The 15,854-nt window shown below is 46.2% G+C and overlaps 1 protein-coding gene across 1 annotated transcript in view; it reads right to left on the bottom strand.

Moving 5' to 3' along the window:
• slit1a (slit homolog 1a (Drosophila)) overlaps nt 1–15,839 on the bottom strand; it is an 89,091-nt gene extending 73,252 nt beyond the window's left edge. Inside the window, exons 1-4 of the mRNA XM_041947666.1 lie at nt 15,498–15,839; nt 5,084–5,155; nt 2,608–2,679; nt 1,040–1,111 (exon numbers count right to left, since the gene is read on the bottom strand). Of these exons, the coding sequence (XP_041803600.1) occupies nt 1,040–1,111; nt 2,608–2,679; nt 5,084–5,155; nt 15,498–15,706 (425 nt within the window). The 5' untranslated portion in view covers nt 15,707–15,839. The remainder of the gene's footprint in view (nt 1–1,039; nt 1,112–2,607; nt 2,680–5,083; nt 5,156–15,497) is intronic.
• Nucleotides 15,840–15,854: the final 15 nt, after the last annotated feature.

Here is a 15,854-nt window from a genome sequence, read left to right as displayed (position 1 = left end):
GCCCTATAGCCCTACAGCTTGGTTTTGGCGTAACGATAGGTGACATGAGGGGATAGCTGCGAGGAGGTGACAGATGTTGATTCAAGAGAGATTCAAGGTGGTGTTAAACATCAAACGCAAGATAAACAGATGGAGGGCTGAGGCCCGGGACCACGGATTAGTTGTACCACTATGTGGGTTGAAGGGAGGGAAATGATTTTTCCATGTCCCACTGTTTCATTATTCCCAGATGCTCCAGGTAGTCTGAACTGGAATAATGGGAGCTGGAATGATCAGCAACAGGGACACTGATTATTCTTAGGAAAGAAAAAGAAAAAAACATTGAGCCTTGTTGCAGATGGGAATAAAAGTTTAGCATTACTGTGGGATTGTCTCACTGCATGGGGCACAGGAGTGTGAGGATGTGTGGGCGTGTGACAGTACGGGATTGGCCTCAACAAGTGGAAACTGAATGAAAACAGTGATGACACATTTCATTCATATGATGGAGCTGAATGAGTCCTGTGGCAGAGAGGGCTTTAGGGGCTCATTAAGTAGCACAGACGTCCTGTCACCTTGAACAGAGTTCAAAGTCAAGAGTGTCCCTCATTTCAAGTCCAAGTGTCACCAGTGGCTTCTCCCTCAGGCAGACTAGCACACAGAAACTGCAGATGACTTGGCTCGAAGGCCCAATGATGTGCAAACAACTCAGATTTCCACTCATCCAGTTACAGACAGTAAATACGGTGGAAATTACAGGGTACACTTCACACACTTCACCTAATAAGTCAGAACGTTAAAGAGACTTGATGGCATTCCAGCAAGTGCAACTGAAGCTTAATTGTGCTTTAATTGTGTTTAAACCAAACCAAACCAGAGCCAACCTTCAGCAGACTTATTGAAACCATGCTTTGCAGTATATTATTGTAGCACATACACCTCTGAGCAATATCAGTGACCTGCTTTATAAAGAAGAGACAAAGAGAGATGGTGCGTGCGCTGACAAAGAAGAAAAAAAGAAGCGTGTGCTCAGTTGAAATGAAAAAGTGAATGCACTTACAGTCGAGACAGGGCAGGGTTCTTCTGAAACAGCAACTCAGGAAGCTGCTGCAGTTGATTACGGTTCAGCCGCCTGCGGCAGGGAAAACATATGATCAACCAGTGAGTTTGCGTGTGTGTCTATGCATGTGCACCCTTGTGTAGGCTGTGAATAATTTCTGCTAGCTGCTGTAGAATCGGCTTAGCCACAGGCTATTGTGTTTCAGTGTGCTCTGAATGTCACATAAATATCCAACTGAAAGTTCAGGGGAATTAAACTTCTAGTCAGAGACAGCGCCGTAAATTATCTCTGCACAGTTAAATTACATCGCTGCGCCTAGTAGAATTCAGTGCCCTGCTGGCTTTCCCAGAGTAACGGAATAGCAACATTTTAAACAAGTGAAATACATCCACCAGTTATCTGAACATGGACAGATTTTATCGGGCCTGAACTATCAAAACAAGATGTTTCTAAATAAAATTAAGAGAAATGGATGAGCCTACTCTAGCCCGTGGAAGCACTGACAGGAATGGTGGTTGGCAACAGACGCCATGTCAAACAACTAACGTCCAAGACTGGCAGGCTTTATGCAAATACAACAATTAAGTCAATGAGGAACAGACTGTTGCTAATCTGTTGGAAACCACAACTCTCTTCTCTCTGAATGGCCCATTGGAGGCACATGGGAGTAAAAGCAGCGGCTGTGGCAGAGAGAGGCTGCAAATCTGAAAGGCAGGCCGCTGCCATTCCTTCAGACACATTCAGACAGATGTTTGGACCTGTGCCACTCACTGTATACACTGAGACGAGTGCTCGGCCAGCTGAGGTGGAGATTTAGTGCGCAATGGGCATTAATGGTCCGCTGCCGCCGGGTTCACACTGAACTGTACCTGCTGGTGGGTTAGTGGCTTTTAAACGTTATGAAAACGAGCCGCTTAATTTCCCCATTGGTCTGGCACATGGATATGTCTACCCAATGTTTGGGATCAGTTGAATATGGAGGAGTAGGGAAGCTGTACATGGCCTCCAGTTTGGTAATGTAAATTGTTAATGTGGGTTTCAGATCGGGGGGAAAGTCTTTTAAAAGTTAACCACTATGCGAGCATGGCGGCATGTGTCCACACAGTCATCTGCTGTGCAGGTTTCCATGCGGGTAGCACTATTGATTTGCTAATGAGCTGGTCGAGGTGCGGTTGACTGTGTTTGTCTGTGTGTTTTCCCAGCCGGTTTACAAGCTGTCGAGGAGTCCTGGTGCTGTCCAGATGAGCTAGGGTCTGCGGTGGGGGAGGCCTCTTAAGCCCACATATCCCACTGAGGGCATTCCTGTCAGGCAAAGCTAATAAAAAATACTCCCAACCCACGCTGTACCCTCTCAGCGCCATCCGACCACAATGGAATGACAGGGAAGTGCCTCACACTTGATACACCATTTATGGTCTGTTCGTCCTGTTAGTCTCATTACGCTAATACAAGCACTGAATACAAATCAGAAGAAGGGTGGGGTTTTTATTTGAAGTTCAAGTTGAGAAAATCCATAAAAACGCGTCATTTCTGGTCGGCCTATCTAGACAACCCTGGGTGGTACTCACAGTCTCTCCAGCTCCTTCATGTCATCAAAAGCCCCGCGCTCGATCACAGTAATCTGATTCTCCATCAGCTGCCTGCAGAAAGGGGACAGAAAGAGAGCCTTAGAGAGTACGTGATACAGCGTGGCTTTGACTTTTTAACAAGGCTGTGGAAGGCCACTCAGGCTTTAACAAAGTCTAGGGGGGCTTTGGGGTTTGGGTGGCGAGACCTCTTGCAGTATGTATATTCAAGCTGCGTGCAGTATATTCAACACCTCTCTCTCTCTCTCTCACACACACACACACACACACACACACACACACACACACACACACACACACACACACACAGACACACACACACACACACACACACACACAGGGCAGCGGTGTGGACTGGGGGCACAGTGTGGAATCTTGGCAAAAGAAGCAGGAGTAGCAGCCAGGAAAGTATCTAAGGTGGCTCAGAAAGTATGGGTCCGGGCTCTGGTGTGGTCTGCTGGGTGTAGCGGCTGGGTGGAGGCTAGACTAAAGGTAGGGGTCAGAAAGTGTAAGAGGGGAAACCGAGGTGGGCTCCAAGGTTTGTACAATTGGAACAATCAAGAGAAAGTAGGCTGTGTGCGTGTGTGTGTGTGTGTGTGCACCTCTTGGATGACTTAGTTGGACAGTATCAGAGTTGCAGGCAGCACATCAAGGCTATTAGTCATACACAAACAAACAGGGATGCACACAAACATACAGTACAGGCGCGCAAGCAGGAACACACCCTTTCCTCACCCACACTGCCAAAGCTAACGCATGAAAAAAGAGGCTTGGATGGTTTTGGAAGTGTTACAACAACACAAGGCCAGGAAGGAGAGAAAAGCGTCCAGCGGCTTCAGAAGCAACAAGAGCTTTCCTTCATTACGTATACAACTGTTCTGTGTTGAAGGCAACCTCTCATGTCTCCTGTGAGGCCATGCCGCGCTGCAACTCAGCAGTCTGGGCTTCCTCTCCATCGAATATAAATGCTAATCACTGTTCGCACTCCATAAACACAGAGAGAAAAGTGCAATTCACCTCCGATCCCTTTCTCATGAATTTAGATGGAAGTGCAAAAAATTGTGATGAGTACTTTTGAATTGAGAAAACTTTTTTTTTTGACAGACACTCTGAGGGCATGCAGCCTTCAGTTTTCCTGATCTCTTTCTTTCCTCCATTGTTCTGCGTTTCCTCACTCACACACAAACACACTCACACACACACACACACACACACACACATTCTGCTGATTTAGACCAGCCAAGCGCTCAGTGCCAGACGAAGGGAGGTAAATCAGCTGTGTTGATTTTAGACTGACAGGATAGATGGCAGCTGACTGTAAAGATAAACCTCTGTTCCTGTTTGGCTCCTTCTGAGGGTTGCCCAGGGGTCAGCAGGATCAGAGGTCAACCCTCTGTTAGTCTTAATGTTGTCGCGCCACAGAGGTCACCCCCCAATACACAGTGACAGACTTTTTTGTGGCTGCACACAGACATGCCATGTACCTACACCATGTTAATCATGCATCATGTAGTAGACGGTTGGCTGACATTTCAGAAAGCGAGCAGTGTGTGTGTGTGTGTGTGTGTGCTGCACAGTGGTGGCTGTGAGGGAATCAGAGGCTTTACAGCTAGTGGAAGTTCTGTCTTTAGTACCCCTGCAAGGAGTTGTTTCCTTCTTACTTGCTTGTGACAAGCTGACGACATGAAGGCATTTAACCTCCACGTGGGGGTAAGAGGTGGCGCAGAAAAGGAGGCATGCATAGGGAGACGGGAGAGGACAAGGGGCAGTGGGAACAAGCAGGCTGAAGCTCAGAAAAGGAGGGGAAGACAGGGGGATGGGCGAGTAACGATGAGGCTTGAAAATAGTTGCTGGGTAGCAGGAATTATGCGCAGCTCGTGTTACATCTAAAACATGTTCAGGTCTACGCGGCTTCCCCTCTGGCAGCGTTTTTAACACCTATGGCACCGCTCACAAGTGTGTGCGCACACATGCACGCACGCAGACACTTTTACAACTACTTTAATACCTGAAGTCACAAGTGCTGTTCGATTTCAACACAGAGGGAGTCAATGACTTCACCTGAATGTGTTAACTGTGTTGAGAGCCTATTTAGGACCGGCGCTTGTGTACACATTACATGTTGATGTGTGGGAACAGAGGGCAAGTCAGCTTGTGTGTGTCTAAGGGACAATAAGTGCTACTACAACAGACAGAATACAGTGAGAGAGAAGTCCATTACTTCACTCACTGCAGTCACTCAGTAGCTTAATGTACTCTGGAGTAGGACTCTTGACAGAAGCATCTCCACTTTACTGGGTTTATGCTAATTTGAGCAGCAAGTCTGTGCAACTTGTGAGCTCCAAGGTTAGCTACAGCTCAGGTATGCACTAATGGACAAACACAGACACTGACATGCACCACAGATACACATACAAACATCTCATCATCACACATGAACTTGAAGGCAGGTACTTACAGAACTCGGATGTACTTTAGTCCAGCAAAGTCACTCTTGGTGATGCGTGTGAGGTTATTCCCATTCAGCTCCCTGCGAAGAGAGACACGCAAACATATATGAATAATTCATCGTTATTCTCCCTCTGAACCTGTTAAGCTTTATGACTAAAGGAGCAGGCAGTAACATGGAGGCATCTCTGCCTACTGATACCTGAAGCTTTGCAACACACACAACCACACACAGTGCACACACATACACACATTGCCCGTAGCTGTTTGCTAAAGCACACTTCTGGAGTAATATATGCTGAGAATGTCTTAAATTGCTGGCATTTTTATGAAAGGCAAATTGCTTTAGATGGGATGTGAAATGTAACATAAACTGAAGGGGAGAATTTGAAAGGTTGTGTTAAAGGGACGTTCACACTTTGTTCTAATTCCACTGGGAGATATTAAGAAGTCCCATTAAAATGGAAACCACATTTGAGCTGCCTGTTTGTCTTTCTGTTCCAGCCCTCTGCCACCAACACCCACAACCCCCCTCTCTCTCTGTCTGCCCTGTCCTTCTACTATTGGTGGGGATTAGCAGGAGCCAGCGGAGAGGATTTGGGTAGGGCCACAAGGCCAGAAAGCTAAGTGCTGTGGATATAATGGGAGCAGCCTCCCTGCTGAGAGCTGGCCATCGCTGCGAAAGGCAGAGACAAAATAGTTGAAAAGGAGAGGTTTTGAATTTACTGTTGGTTCCTTAAAAGTTAACCATCCTCTCATGGCTGACAACAATTCTTTCATGTATATGATAACTTCATTGTGTAGCATGTTAAACTTGACTGTGGCACCACCAGTGGTTTGCCAGATTCATTTGCCTTTGCTGATATAAGGAAGAATCGTATTGTCCTTTGTTGCTGCAAGAGACTGTGAAAGATTCATATTTAACCTCAGTAGCAGATTGTATTCTCTTGACAGAGGGAAAAGAAAGCAGGCATAAGAGCACGCAAATGTTTCTCTGTGCTACTGCACTTTATGAGTCCACCCTACCCTGACCCACCAACCCCCCACCCCAACGCACAACCAAAAAACTGGTTCCAAATCTACGCCGAAAGCGCTGGTCTCTCTCTCCTCAGTCACTCTCTCTTTCTCTCGTCTAATGACCACTCCAGGGACTGTAGCGCTATGCAGTACGAAAGAGAACGGTCATTATAGACAGATGGTGTGCGTGCATGCGTGTGTGCGTGCGTGCATGCGTGTGTGTACACAGGTGCATCGACGGGCCAAGCGACAGGGCCACGGGAAATAAATAATGGACTGGGCTTCATTAGCCTGGGCTCCGATACACACACACATGTGGTGCTCATTACAGGTGCTTACGCAGATAGGCACACACATACACCCACGCGCACTTCTGGATTCCCAATGTCTTATCTTCAGGGTGGTCATTGCAGATGGGACCCAGAGGACATTAAAAAGACGAGGAATAGAAGAGGAGAAACGGGGAGAGAGATGGTTAAAGTGTGGGGTGGTAGGGGGAATATGTGGAAAAATGACTCACACGTAAACAAGTGAAACCACACATTTCTCCCCCAGCAATGAAATCTTGCTTTATCCTGTAATAAGAGACATGCCATCATTTCTGCTTGTTGCTTAATCAAAGGCGTTATGCAACGAAGTGTTTTGTTAGTTCTGGTGGCTGAACTAAATTTATGGTTCCTGGAAACTTCCTTCAGATGATTGTGCGTTATCCTGCTGAAAGCACCCTTAAAAAACCACTTTGGCCACGCACCTGTTCAGAAATGCTGTGACATTTAGGCATACTCAAATGCCACCAGCAGCCTTATGATGCTTTAACTAGTCAGGATCCACACTGTTTATGACATATTCTGACCTTTATCATTGGCATTTTGCAACAGAAACCATGCAATGTTTTCAAGTCCTTGAGATTGCTCAGGTGATAATCAGGACCTTGAAAACTGCCCAGGTAATAACATTCCCTCTGCAGCTCATCTGCAGGATTGATGACTTGTGCATGCTGACATGCTCCTCTGCAGTTAACACTGAGCTGTAAATGGCACATTTAGGAAATTCACTGTCCCTGGCATTCATTTTGCATAAAAAGGGAAATGTTCCTAATAAAGTGCTCACCGGGCTTTATGATAAAAGCACATGGCCCACATATAATGATACAGCTCCTGGTGTTTGAACCATCTGATGATGTCTGCTGACCCAAGGGAGTATTCTGTCTCTGGGGAAACCTGCCAACTTACTCCCATCTGTAAGGATGCTCTGTTGCTCCGGCTGATGGAAAGTGGCTGGGATTCACATTAGCTTTAGACTGGGAAGTAATTTTTGCATGCACACACGCGCGCACACACACACACACACACACACACACACACACACACACACACAGTAGTGGTATACACATGTCAGCGAACTTTGGTGCAAAGTTCTGCATGGATGAAGAAATCTAGGTGAACCCAAGAGAATATGGACTCTAGACATGCATAAAGTCTGGAGTCAGCGGTGCTGGTCTCTGTTGAGGTCACTTAATGCTAAAGTAATACATGGTGTCATTGCCTCAAAGAAAAATCTGCTGTTTATTAGCTACAATATCAGTCACTCATATTTTCTTTGTTTTACAATCAAAGGAAGCAAAGCAATGGCTTTTGGCAACGCAGCAAAGGCACGTTCACTCCTTTCATAGACAGATGTTTTGTAGCGCTGATGGGTTTTCGCATTACAGTACTGCAGTATTACTTTAGTGGAAGAAAATTATTAGGTATCATTCCCGGTTCCTACAGCGAAGGATTTCCACCTCCAACTGCTTCAGTCAAATCCATTCCATCCTCTGGAAACTCTGAAAGGATTCCCACTGCTGACACACTTCCTGCAGAGCAAGTGGATTTATGACATCACTATCTAATCCCCCTTCATCTTCCGTACCAAGTTGATTGATGTCTGGGAGTACTTCCTGGTTCACCCTCCCTCGGGTGGACACGCGGCAGCTATGCTCCACCGCTCTACATCTCTATAATTCAAAGGGGCTCAGAGCGCTGCTACAACACTGAAAAACTCATTATGTTTATTTCTGCCAGCTGCTGGGGTGCCTCGGCTGAGGGCGACCTGGTTCGAATTGAGCAACAGTACATGAAATGAAACCCAAAGACTATGGGGAGGATAAGCAAACACGCTGGCTCGCTAAGGCCTGCGTACAGATACACTCACACAGATGCAAATATCCCATGTGCTCTATTTCTTAAACACATACACAAAGACCATATAAATATACTGTAACGAGGAATGCACACAAGCACACCTACTGTCATGTACACAAACAGCACCTCTGGGGAAGGCGGTTGTGTTCTATTGGGCGATGGCCACAGCGAAAGGATCATAATGATCACATGAGAAACTATTGTTGGCTTTGCAGAACTGAAATGAATATTCAGGGCTAGCAAATCAAAAATAATCAGTTAACTATAACAAGGCAGACCACTGTATTTTAACTCCACGTATGTCAGCTGTTCATTTTTAATTGATCAGCTAAATTGGTGCCACACTTTGGACTTTGGGGTTGGGGTAGCACTGAAAATATCCCAATACTGGGGTTGGACGTGACTCCTAATAGGTGGGTCACCGTTAGCACCAAGCTTAAGTTTAATGCTTACAGCCATAAAACAAAAGGTGAGGCAAAACGTACAGGCTGTGGCCAGAAAGTGGTTAATTTAAGACACAATGTGTCCAGGGTTGCAAGCTTTGCAGACGTGGCTGGCAGGCTAACAAACGCATAGCACAAGTTGAAATTAGCACACATTTTATAGTACACTTAATTCTCTTCACACGCTTTACCTATCCTAACATACATGGCCATTTTCTTTAAGCGTACAGATATTCTGAAACAGCAGCATGAAAATCCTTTGTCTAGAGGTCAGACTGGATATTGGTGAGTCTTGCTATTTTGCAGGTCAAAGTTCATTTAGCTGAACTCTACACGAGGCCAGTAGATGGGAATAAAACTAACTGGTAATAAATGCATCTTGCCCCCTTCCTCTTTGAAATTAGACTTAAATGTCTTATTAAGGTGTTTTTGTCTTCTTTTTTTGCAAAGCTGTCATTCTGTATCACCGCTGTGAGCACCACAGGACCATTTGTCCCGAACAGCTTTCGCCTGGCAGGGAAGACATAAGCCAGCTGATTGAGGATCAGTGGCACGGTGCGATCCAAACACCTCGCTGCAGAAACAATGCGATGCTCAGAAGCTTGAGGCCCTGTACGGCCAAAGCGTGGATGCTCATTAACCACAATCACACACTGATAATGCTATTTGACCAGACCAGCAAGCGCTCTCTCTAATGAATGAACCGAACAGGTTGTGAGGCTGTGGAAGACTCAAGCCTTCCTCCTCCTCCAGACTTTACAACATATGGAAGTGACAGCCGTGAAACACGCAGGAGGAGAGAAAGGGGAGGGGGGGTATTGAGTCGCTGAGAGACAGAAAGAAGACAGAGCTCTGACAGTGTTGTTAGCCGCCTAAAAGTGATGGCGTGGAGCGGTGTGGTGGAGTGTTGCGAGTCGCCGGGGCGCTGTGAAGAACTGACGGGCTGTCTGGGAAACATCAGCGGAGAGATGAGGCCTGGTAGACTCTGAGGAGAAAAAGTGGCCTACATACAGGCTACGGAACCAGGCGGTACCATCTGGGCTCACAACCTCCTACTCAAAGATAGAGAGACTGAGGAAGTGAAAGAAAGAAAGAGAGCGAGAGAAAGCAGACCACCATGACCAAAATAACACACTGTTAAACCCAACTGGAACACTTCTATCCACACTAAGAGGTCAGATTTCTGCTCAGCTTGAACAAAACATTCCCTCCCATTGAAATGCGGCTTTCAGACGAGCAGTTAAGGCCCTCGACTGTACATTTTTAGTGCGCGTGTGTGCATAGACGTCTGAGAGTGCTTTCCCAGCTTCTGGGCTCCTCGAGGGCTATTTACAGTTTTCATTCTGCGCAGTCAGGCCTCAGGAGCAAGATTACCGATAGGAAAGGTAAACATTAAGCGGATCCTACACATGCATTACACACACACACACACACAACCCCGTCTCAGAACCTTGACCCGTGCAAGGTCTCCTGCATCTTGCAGAGCCTCTCTCCTCTTAAAAAGGCTACAGGTAAAAGTCAGGGAGCAAAACCCAAGCATCTGTCTTGTGCTGTTTTTACCCGGCCTTCACACAACAACCTTGACAAGGAGACTCGAGAGTTTTTTTTCTTTCCATGTAGCAGATGCTGCTCTAAGCAAAAAGCAGACAGATAGCAAGGCAGACTGGGAGATGGGAAAACGATGCTAGGGAAGAGACAAGGGAGGAGAGTAGCACACAGCGTCTTTCTGATCAAACATAGATAACTTATGACGCTCTCTCAGGCCGAAGTGAATCAATTAAACATCTGTGTGTTACTGCCACAGGCTGGAAGGAGAACACACACAGGGCTGTAGTAGGAGCAGAGACTGAAGGGTCTTTCATGGTTTATACTGTATCTGTAGTTTGTTCAGTGACAGACGCTGAGGTTCTGTTGTGGCTTTGAGTCCTGCATGAAGGCATTTAGGCTGTATGAATGTGTACTTTGACTGTAAAGTGGATCATGCGGATAAAACATCTGCTCTGCCACATCTATTATGTTTCAGTTATTCCACGCAGAAGACTGAGAAGACGTTTGCCTGACAGATGTGCGCTGACGACTGGTAATTTGATGGATGCTGCATGTGTGCTTGAATCTGTCTGTTGATCCCCGAGAATAAAGGATGGTTCTATGTTCGGCTCGCTCTTCCCCACTGAGCACACTGATATCTGCATTCCTCCAGCTCTGTGAAAGATCAGCTCATCTGCGAGCAAGTAACCCCACGGCAAAAACCTGGAACAATAAGTCAATTGAGTGATTAGTCAATCAAAAGAAAATTTATCTGCAACTGCTTTGATAATCAAGTAGCTGTTTTTGTCAGATTTCAAGCTAATTTTTTTTTTGAGAAGTAAGACTGACTAAAGCAGATCACGCTAAAACACTCCAACATCGTACCGAACGCAGCACCGACATGATAAATGTGCAGACGGCTGCAGATCTCAAGAGCCCCTTACATCTGGATTTCTGTCCATAATTTCCTCTCAAACTTGTATCACATCAAAAGCATTCGGACTAGCGTGAAATGTGGATTATGAAGGCATATCCACAATGTCAGGAGAGTGTTCACTGATGTGCATTTTAACACACATGCGCGCGCACACACACACACACACACACACAGATCACCCACCCCCTTCACTCTTCATTGCCAGCTTCTTATTGGCTAGCCAGGAGGGTTAAAAGGAAAGATGGACTTCTGAGAGATGAAAGGTGATCTAGGTGGATTCTCCAAATTCGATTTTCATGGTCCGCTGAGATACAGCCACTCTTAGATAGGCGTGCAAAGCAATCATGCATGTACACTCACATATGCACATGCACACACACACTTTTTGTCAGACACGCACAAGCGGAGGAGAAAAAAAGAAGGAGTGCAGGCATTGGTGTTGGAAGGCATTCTTTGTCCCATTAACAGGGTCAATGGGACGTGTGTGCGTCTCTCATTAGTGCAATCAAACACTTCCATAAAGTAGCTGCGCTCATCAGGAGAGCGGACCAGCGGGTCTGGGGTGACTTTTGACACACAGCAGCTGGCTTTGACGCTCAGCAGTCTGTCGTCGCTCTGCTTAGACAAGCAAAACTGTGCATGTATGTAAAACGTAAAAAAGTCACTAAATGCCTGGACTGTTTGAAAACTAAAAACAGCACACAGGAGTGCCACAGGAGGAACTACTTTGGTCTACAATACTTTGTGTGGCAAAGGGCTCATGAGGCAGCTCACAAAATACTGAACTCCAAAGACAGCTACAATGATGGCGTCCACCTCAGTATTCAGCGCAAGAGAAAAGACCACAGCTGTGTGGTGCAGGCAGTAAATTGAACTGACTGTGTCCCAGGCCTGTAATTTCACAATCCTCCACTGAGCATAAACATTCTCTGAATGATCTTCATTCCAGGCATTATCACTCCTCACGGGATTACCGGCTGTGAGGATGGATATATTAGACTGTAAAAAAGGACCTGAATGAAATTCAGTCTGCCTCAGGGGCTAGACCCACGTTGCCCTTTATAATAAATAACAAAACCTCGTTTATTCATTCATTAGCTTTGCGGTGAAGTTACACGTCTTTTCACTCAGTGCAGTAATCCCTTCATTAGTGATTACCACCTCATGTACCGTGCCAACCTCGCCTCGGATCCTGCTCTCGACCCCCACAGCTCCACCTCTCACCCCACGTCTTTGTCTTTTCCCATCTTGCTCTTTCCACTTTAGTCACATAGCCAGAGTTGGCAGGTAGTGGCCGGGCTGTGTTCACTCTTGTCTGGGTAAATTATGGATCAGGTGGCCAGTGAGCTGTCAGTTGTACCAGCATGGTGCTTGTGCCAAAAACACGGCAGGCATTCCCTGGCACAGGCACACACACCTCCCACGTCCAACCCCCAAATACATAAACATGGTTATGGAAGCAGCGGAGGGCCTCGTCTTCAACCGCCACCAGACCTCATGTGTTTTTTGTCTGACAATACTTATTCACAGCACGCATGCACGTACACATATGGAGGCACATGCTCGAGTTTATGAACAAACACAAGCGAGCATCAGATTTATACAGGAGTGCACACACTCAAACACACACACACACATATATGGTGTGCAGCCTCCACCTTCCCTATTCTGGAGGAGCTCCGACATGCCCCCAAATCACAGTGCAGGGTATTTTCTGGCACTGAAAATACATCCATACACTGGCTTTTTGCAATTAGATGAAGGTACACACACACACACACACTCACACACACACACAAACACAGCTCCTCCCCTTTTGCAAATCAACTCATTCACAGATGAGATACACACTTACTCTAAGCTGCAGGACTGTAAGAGAGATAAAGCAGGGAGAGGGCTGCAGGTTCGCTCAATACCTGACCACCTAAAGGCTTAACTATCAGCCTTTACTGTCTGTGTAGTCACTTTAATCAGCTTTACAGATGCTGCTTTTCTCTCAGCTTAGCCTGATATCAATGTGACTGCCATGTGCTATTTTGCCACAGCAGATGAATACAGACAAGGCTGGGAGACAAGGGAAGGAGATGGAGAGAGAGAGGATGGATGCAGAGAGGGAGCAGAGGGGGAGGGAGCGGCCAGCGGCCCGTACGAGGCGGGGTGTGATTTTAATACGCGGAGCTCACAGTCTCATTACAGGTTTCAGTCTGAGGAGCGCAGAGGTCAGACCTGATCCAAACCCACACTGACAAGTGCAAATGGGATTCTGCTGTCTGTCTCAACACCCTCCGTACACACACACCCCACCCCACAAACACACACTTTTTCTCCCAAAAGCAACCCCCTCCTTCTCTACCATGCACACACCCTCCCAAAAGCATCACCTCGGCCTGTGTGCTTTAGCGCAAGCACACACATGCATTCATACAGATGTCCATACACATACAGTTAGCTTTGTCTAGTCTGCGTCTGCTTTCCCTCCCGACACTAATACGACATCTCTTCCTCACACCAAAGCGGGTGAAGCAGCTTTTGCAACATCAAAACACTGAAATCTCATTCAACTACATTTCTACAAACAAAATCTTCTGTTAACATTTTTTCCACCAACTTCTGGGACAATCCTAAAAAAACTTGCCCAACTCACGACGCATCTTTGACCCCGGTAGCGGTTGCACAGTTTCATTCGCATAAACACACATTTTCCAGAAACACACACACATACATCTAGCTATACACACGGGAGCATCATGTGAGGCTGCGTTGACTTGCACAATCATCTTGATGAATCACCCTATTTAACAGCCTGCAGAAGGGGATAGTCTCTATTATTAAGTGGTACCTTTCAGCGGAGACTCGCTATCTTCTACATGACCTACACAAACAGCTAATACATGCACCCCCCCAAAAAAAGGCAGCGACCCAGGAATAAATTACACATGACCTTTATAGGCATCATGTTTAAAATGCAGCGTCCTGAGTGCGCTAGACGTGCTTGAAAACATCCAGAGATGTTACAACGATAAAATCTCTTGCTGTACATGACTTATGAATGCACAAACAACTTTTAACACAAAAATGCTCTTGAGTGGAGGGGCAGCGTGTATTTCCAGCGTGAATGGCCATTCATGTAAAAGGAAGCCACAAAATGACCATGTTTCCTCTCTGCTTCAGTGTTGAAGCAGCATGTGCACATATGCAACCTGCAAACATGCAGACCGCCAGGCACAAAAAAAAAAAAGGTGTTCTTAGAAATTAAATATGAAAAGCATTAAATATGCAGCTAGCTCCCACTATGCCAACGCTGCCTCTGACACAGGCTTTCTCTCCTCCGTTCCCACCGCATGTTTTATTCAGGATTGATATTCTAAAAGCTGAAATAGAACAATCTATTTCCCCTTGCACTCCTCACTTCTGATTTACTGATGAATATTTCAGAGGAATGTCAGAAAAGACAGAGAAACTCCACTCTGCAAGCCGGCGTCTGCCTCACCTCTCCCTCCGTCTCCCATCCTCCCTCTGTTTTACAAGACAGCTACGTGATCCTCGTGCAAGACTCACTTAAGTAGCAGATTTGCTTAATTTTCTACATGATTTAACAATTTGCGGAGTGAGTGTTCAGGGGCATGAGAAGGGAGGAGAGGGGAGTCTTTGGCCCAGGAGCGGAGGAAAGTGAAAAGGGGGAGAGGGGGGGAAAGAAGAGATAAAGAGAGGCACGGTGCTGCGCAGACAGGACACATGATACGAGTGGGAAGGGGGCGCATATTCCCAAATATAACAGAATTTAAGATGACCACAGATCAGGCAGCAAATCTGCATCTGTCACACAATAATTTAAGATTTCTTCAACTTTCTCAATTCTCAACTTGACTTTTTAATCTCTAAATATATGTCACATTAAAAAGTGGAGCAAAAAATTCGATTCCATCCGTTTGCTTGCAGGATTTAGAAAAAATATATATCATACGTGCAGCAAGCATAAACAAGCAGGTAAATCATGGACACGTGAAAGGCACACATCTGCTCCTGCTCTTTCCAGTCCCTCATGCCTATTTATACCTGACTGGAATGCCAGTGAGTGACTGACTGACACACATACACAGACACACACGCACACATCTTACAGGCAGGGCTATTGTTCTCTTTGAGTCATGTTGAGTTAAGTCATGTGAACCACTACAACATATTCAGGTATCACAGTAACAATACAGTATAGCAAAGAAGCAGAAGTGAAAGAAGAGAGAAGGGAGTTTCTCTATCACTCACACACACACACACACACACTCACACACAAGCAGCTAGAGTACAGATGGTACTCACAGTCTTTCAGTGTTGCGGGGGATATTCCTTGGCATGGTCCTGAGACCCAGTCCATGGCAGTCTACTGTGGTGCCACTGCAGGTACACAGGGCTGGGCAGGCGCTGGCATTGCCCACGAGCAGAGCAGAGAGCATCACCACCCACATCCAGAGCGGCTGCCCGGCCAGCCTGCCCATGCCTGCCCAAAAACAGCTACCTCTAACGGGCATATTCACCACCACTGCAGCCAGCTCTTCTTCAACAAGCCCCTACTTCTCTCTCTGTCCACCTTTGTCTCACTGCAAAAACCAAGAGTCCTGCTACACCTCGCGTGTCCTAGAATAATTCTATGTTTGTGGTTAATATAAATAGAAAACA

This window comes from Chelmon rostratus, chromosome 11 (genome assembly GCF_017976325.1).
Source record: "Chelmon rostratus isolate fCheRos1 chromosome 11, fCheRos1.pri, whole genome shotgun sequence".
In the NCBI taxonomy this organism is placed as follows: Eukaryota; Metazoa; Chordata; class Actinopteri; order Chaetodontiformes; family Chaetodontidae; genus Chelmon; species Chelmon rostratus.
This window is presented reverse-complemented; position numbering and strand designations above follow the sequence as displayed.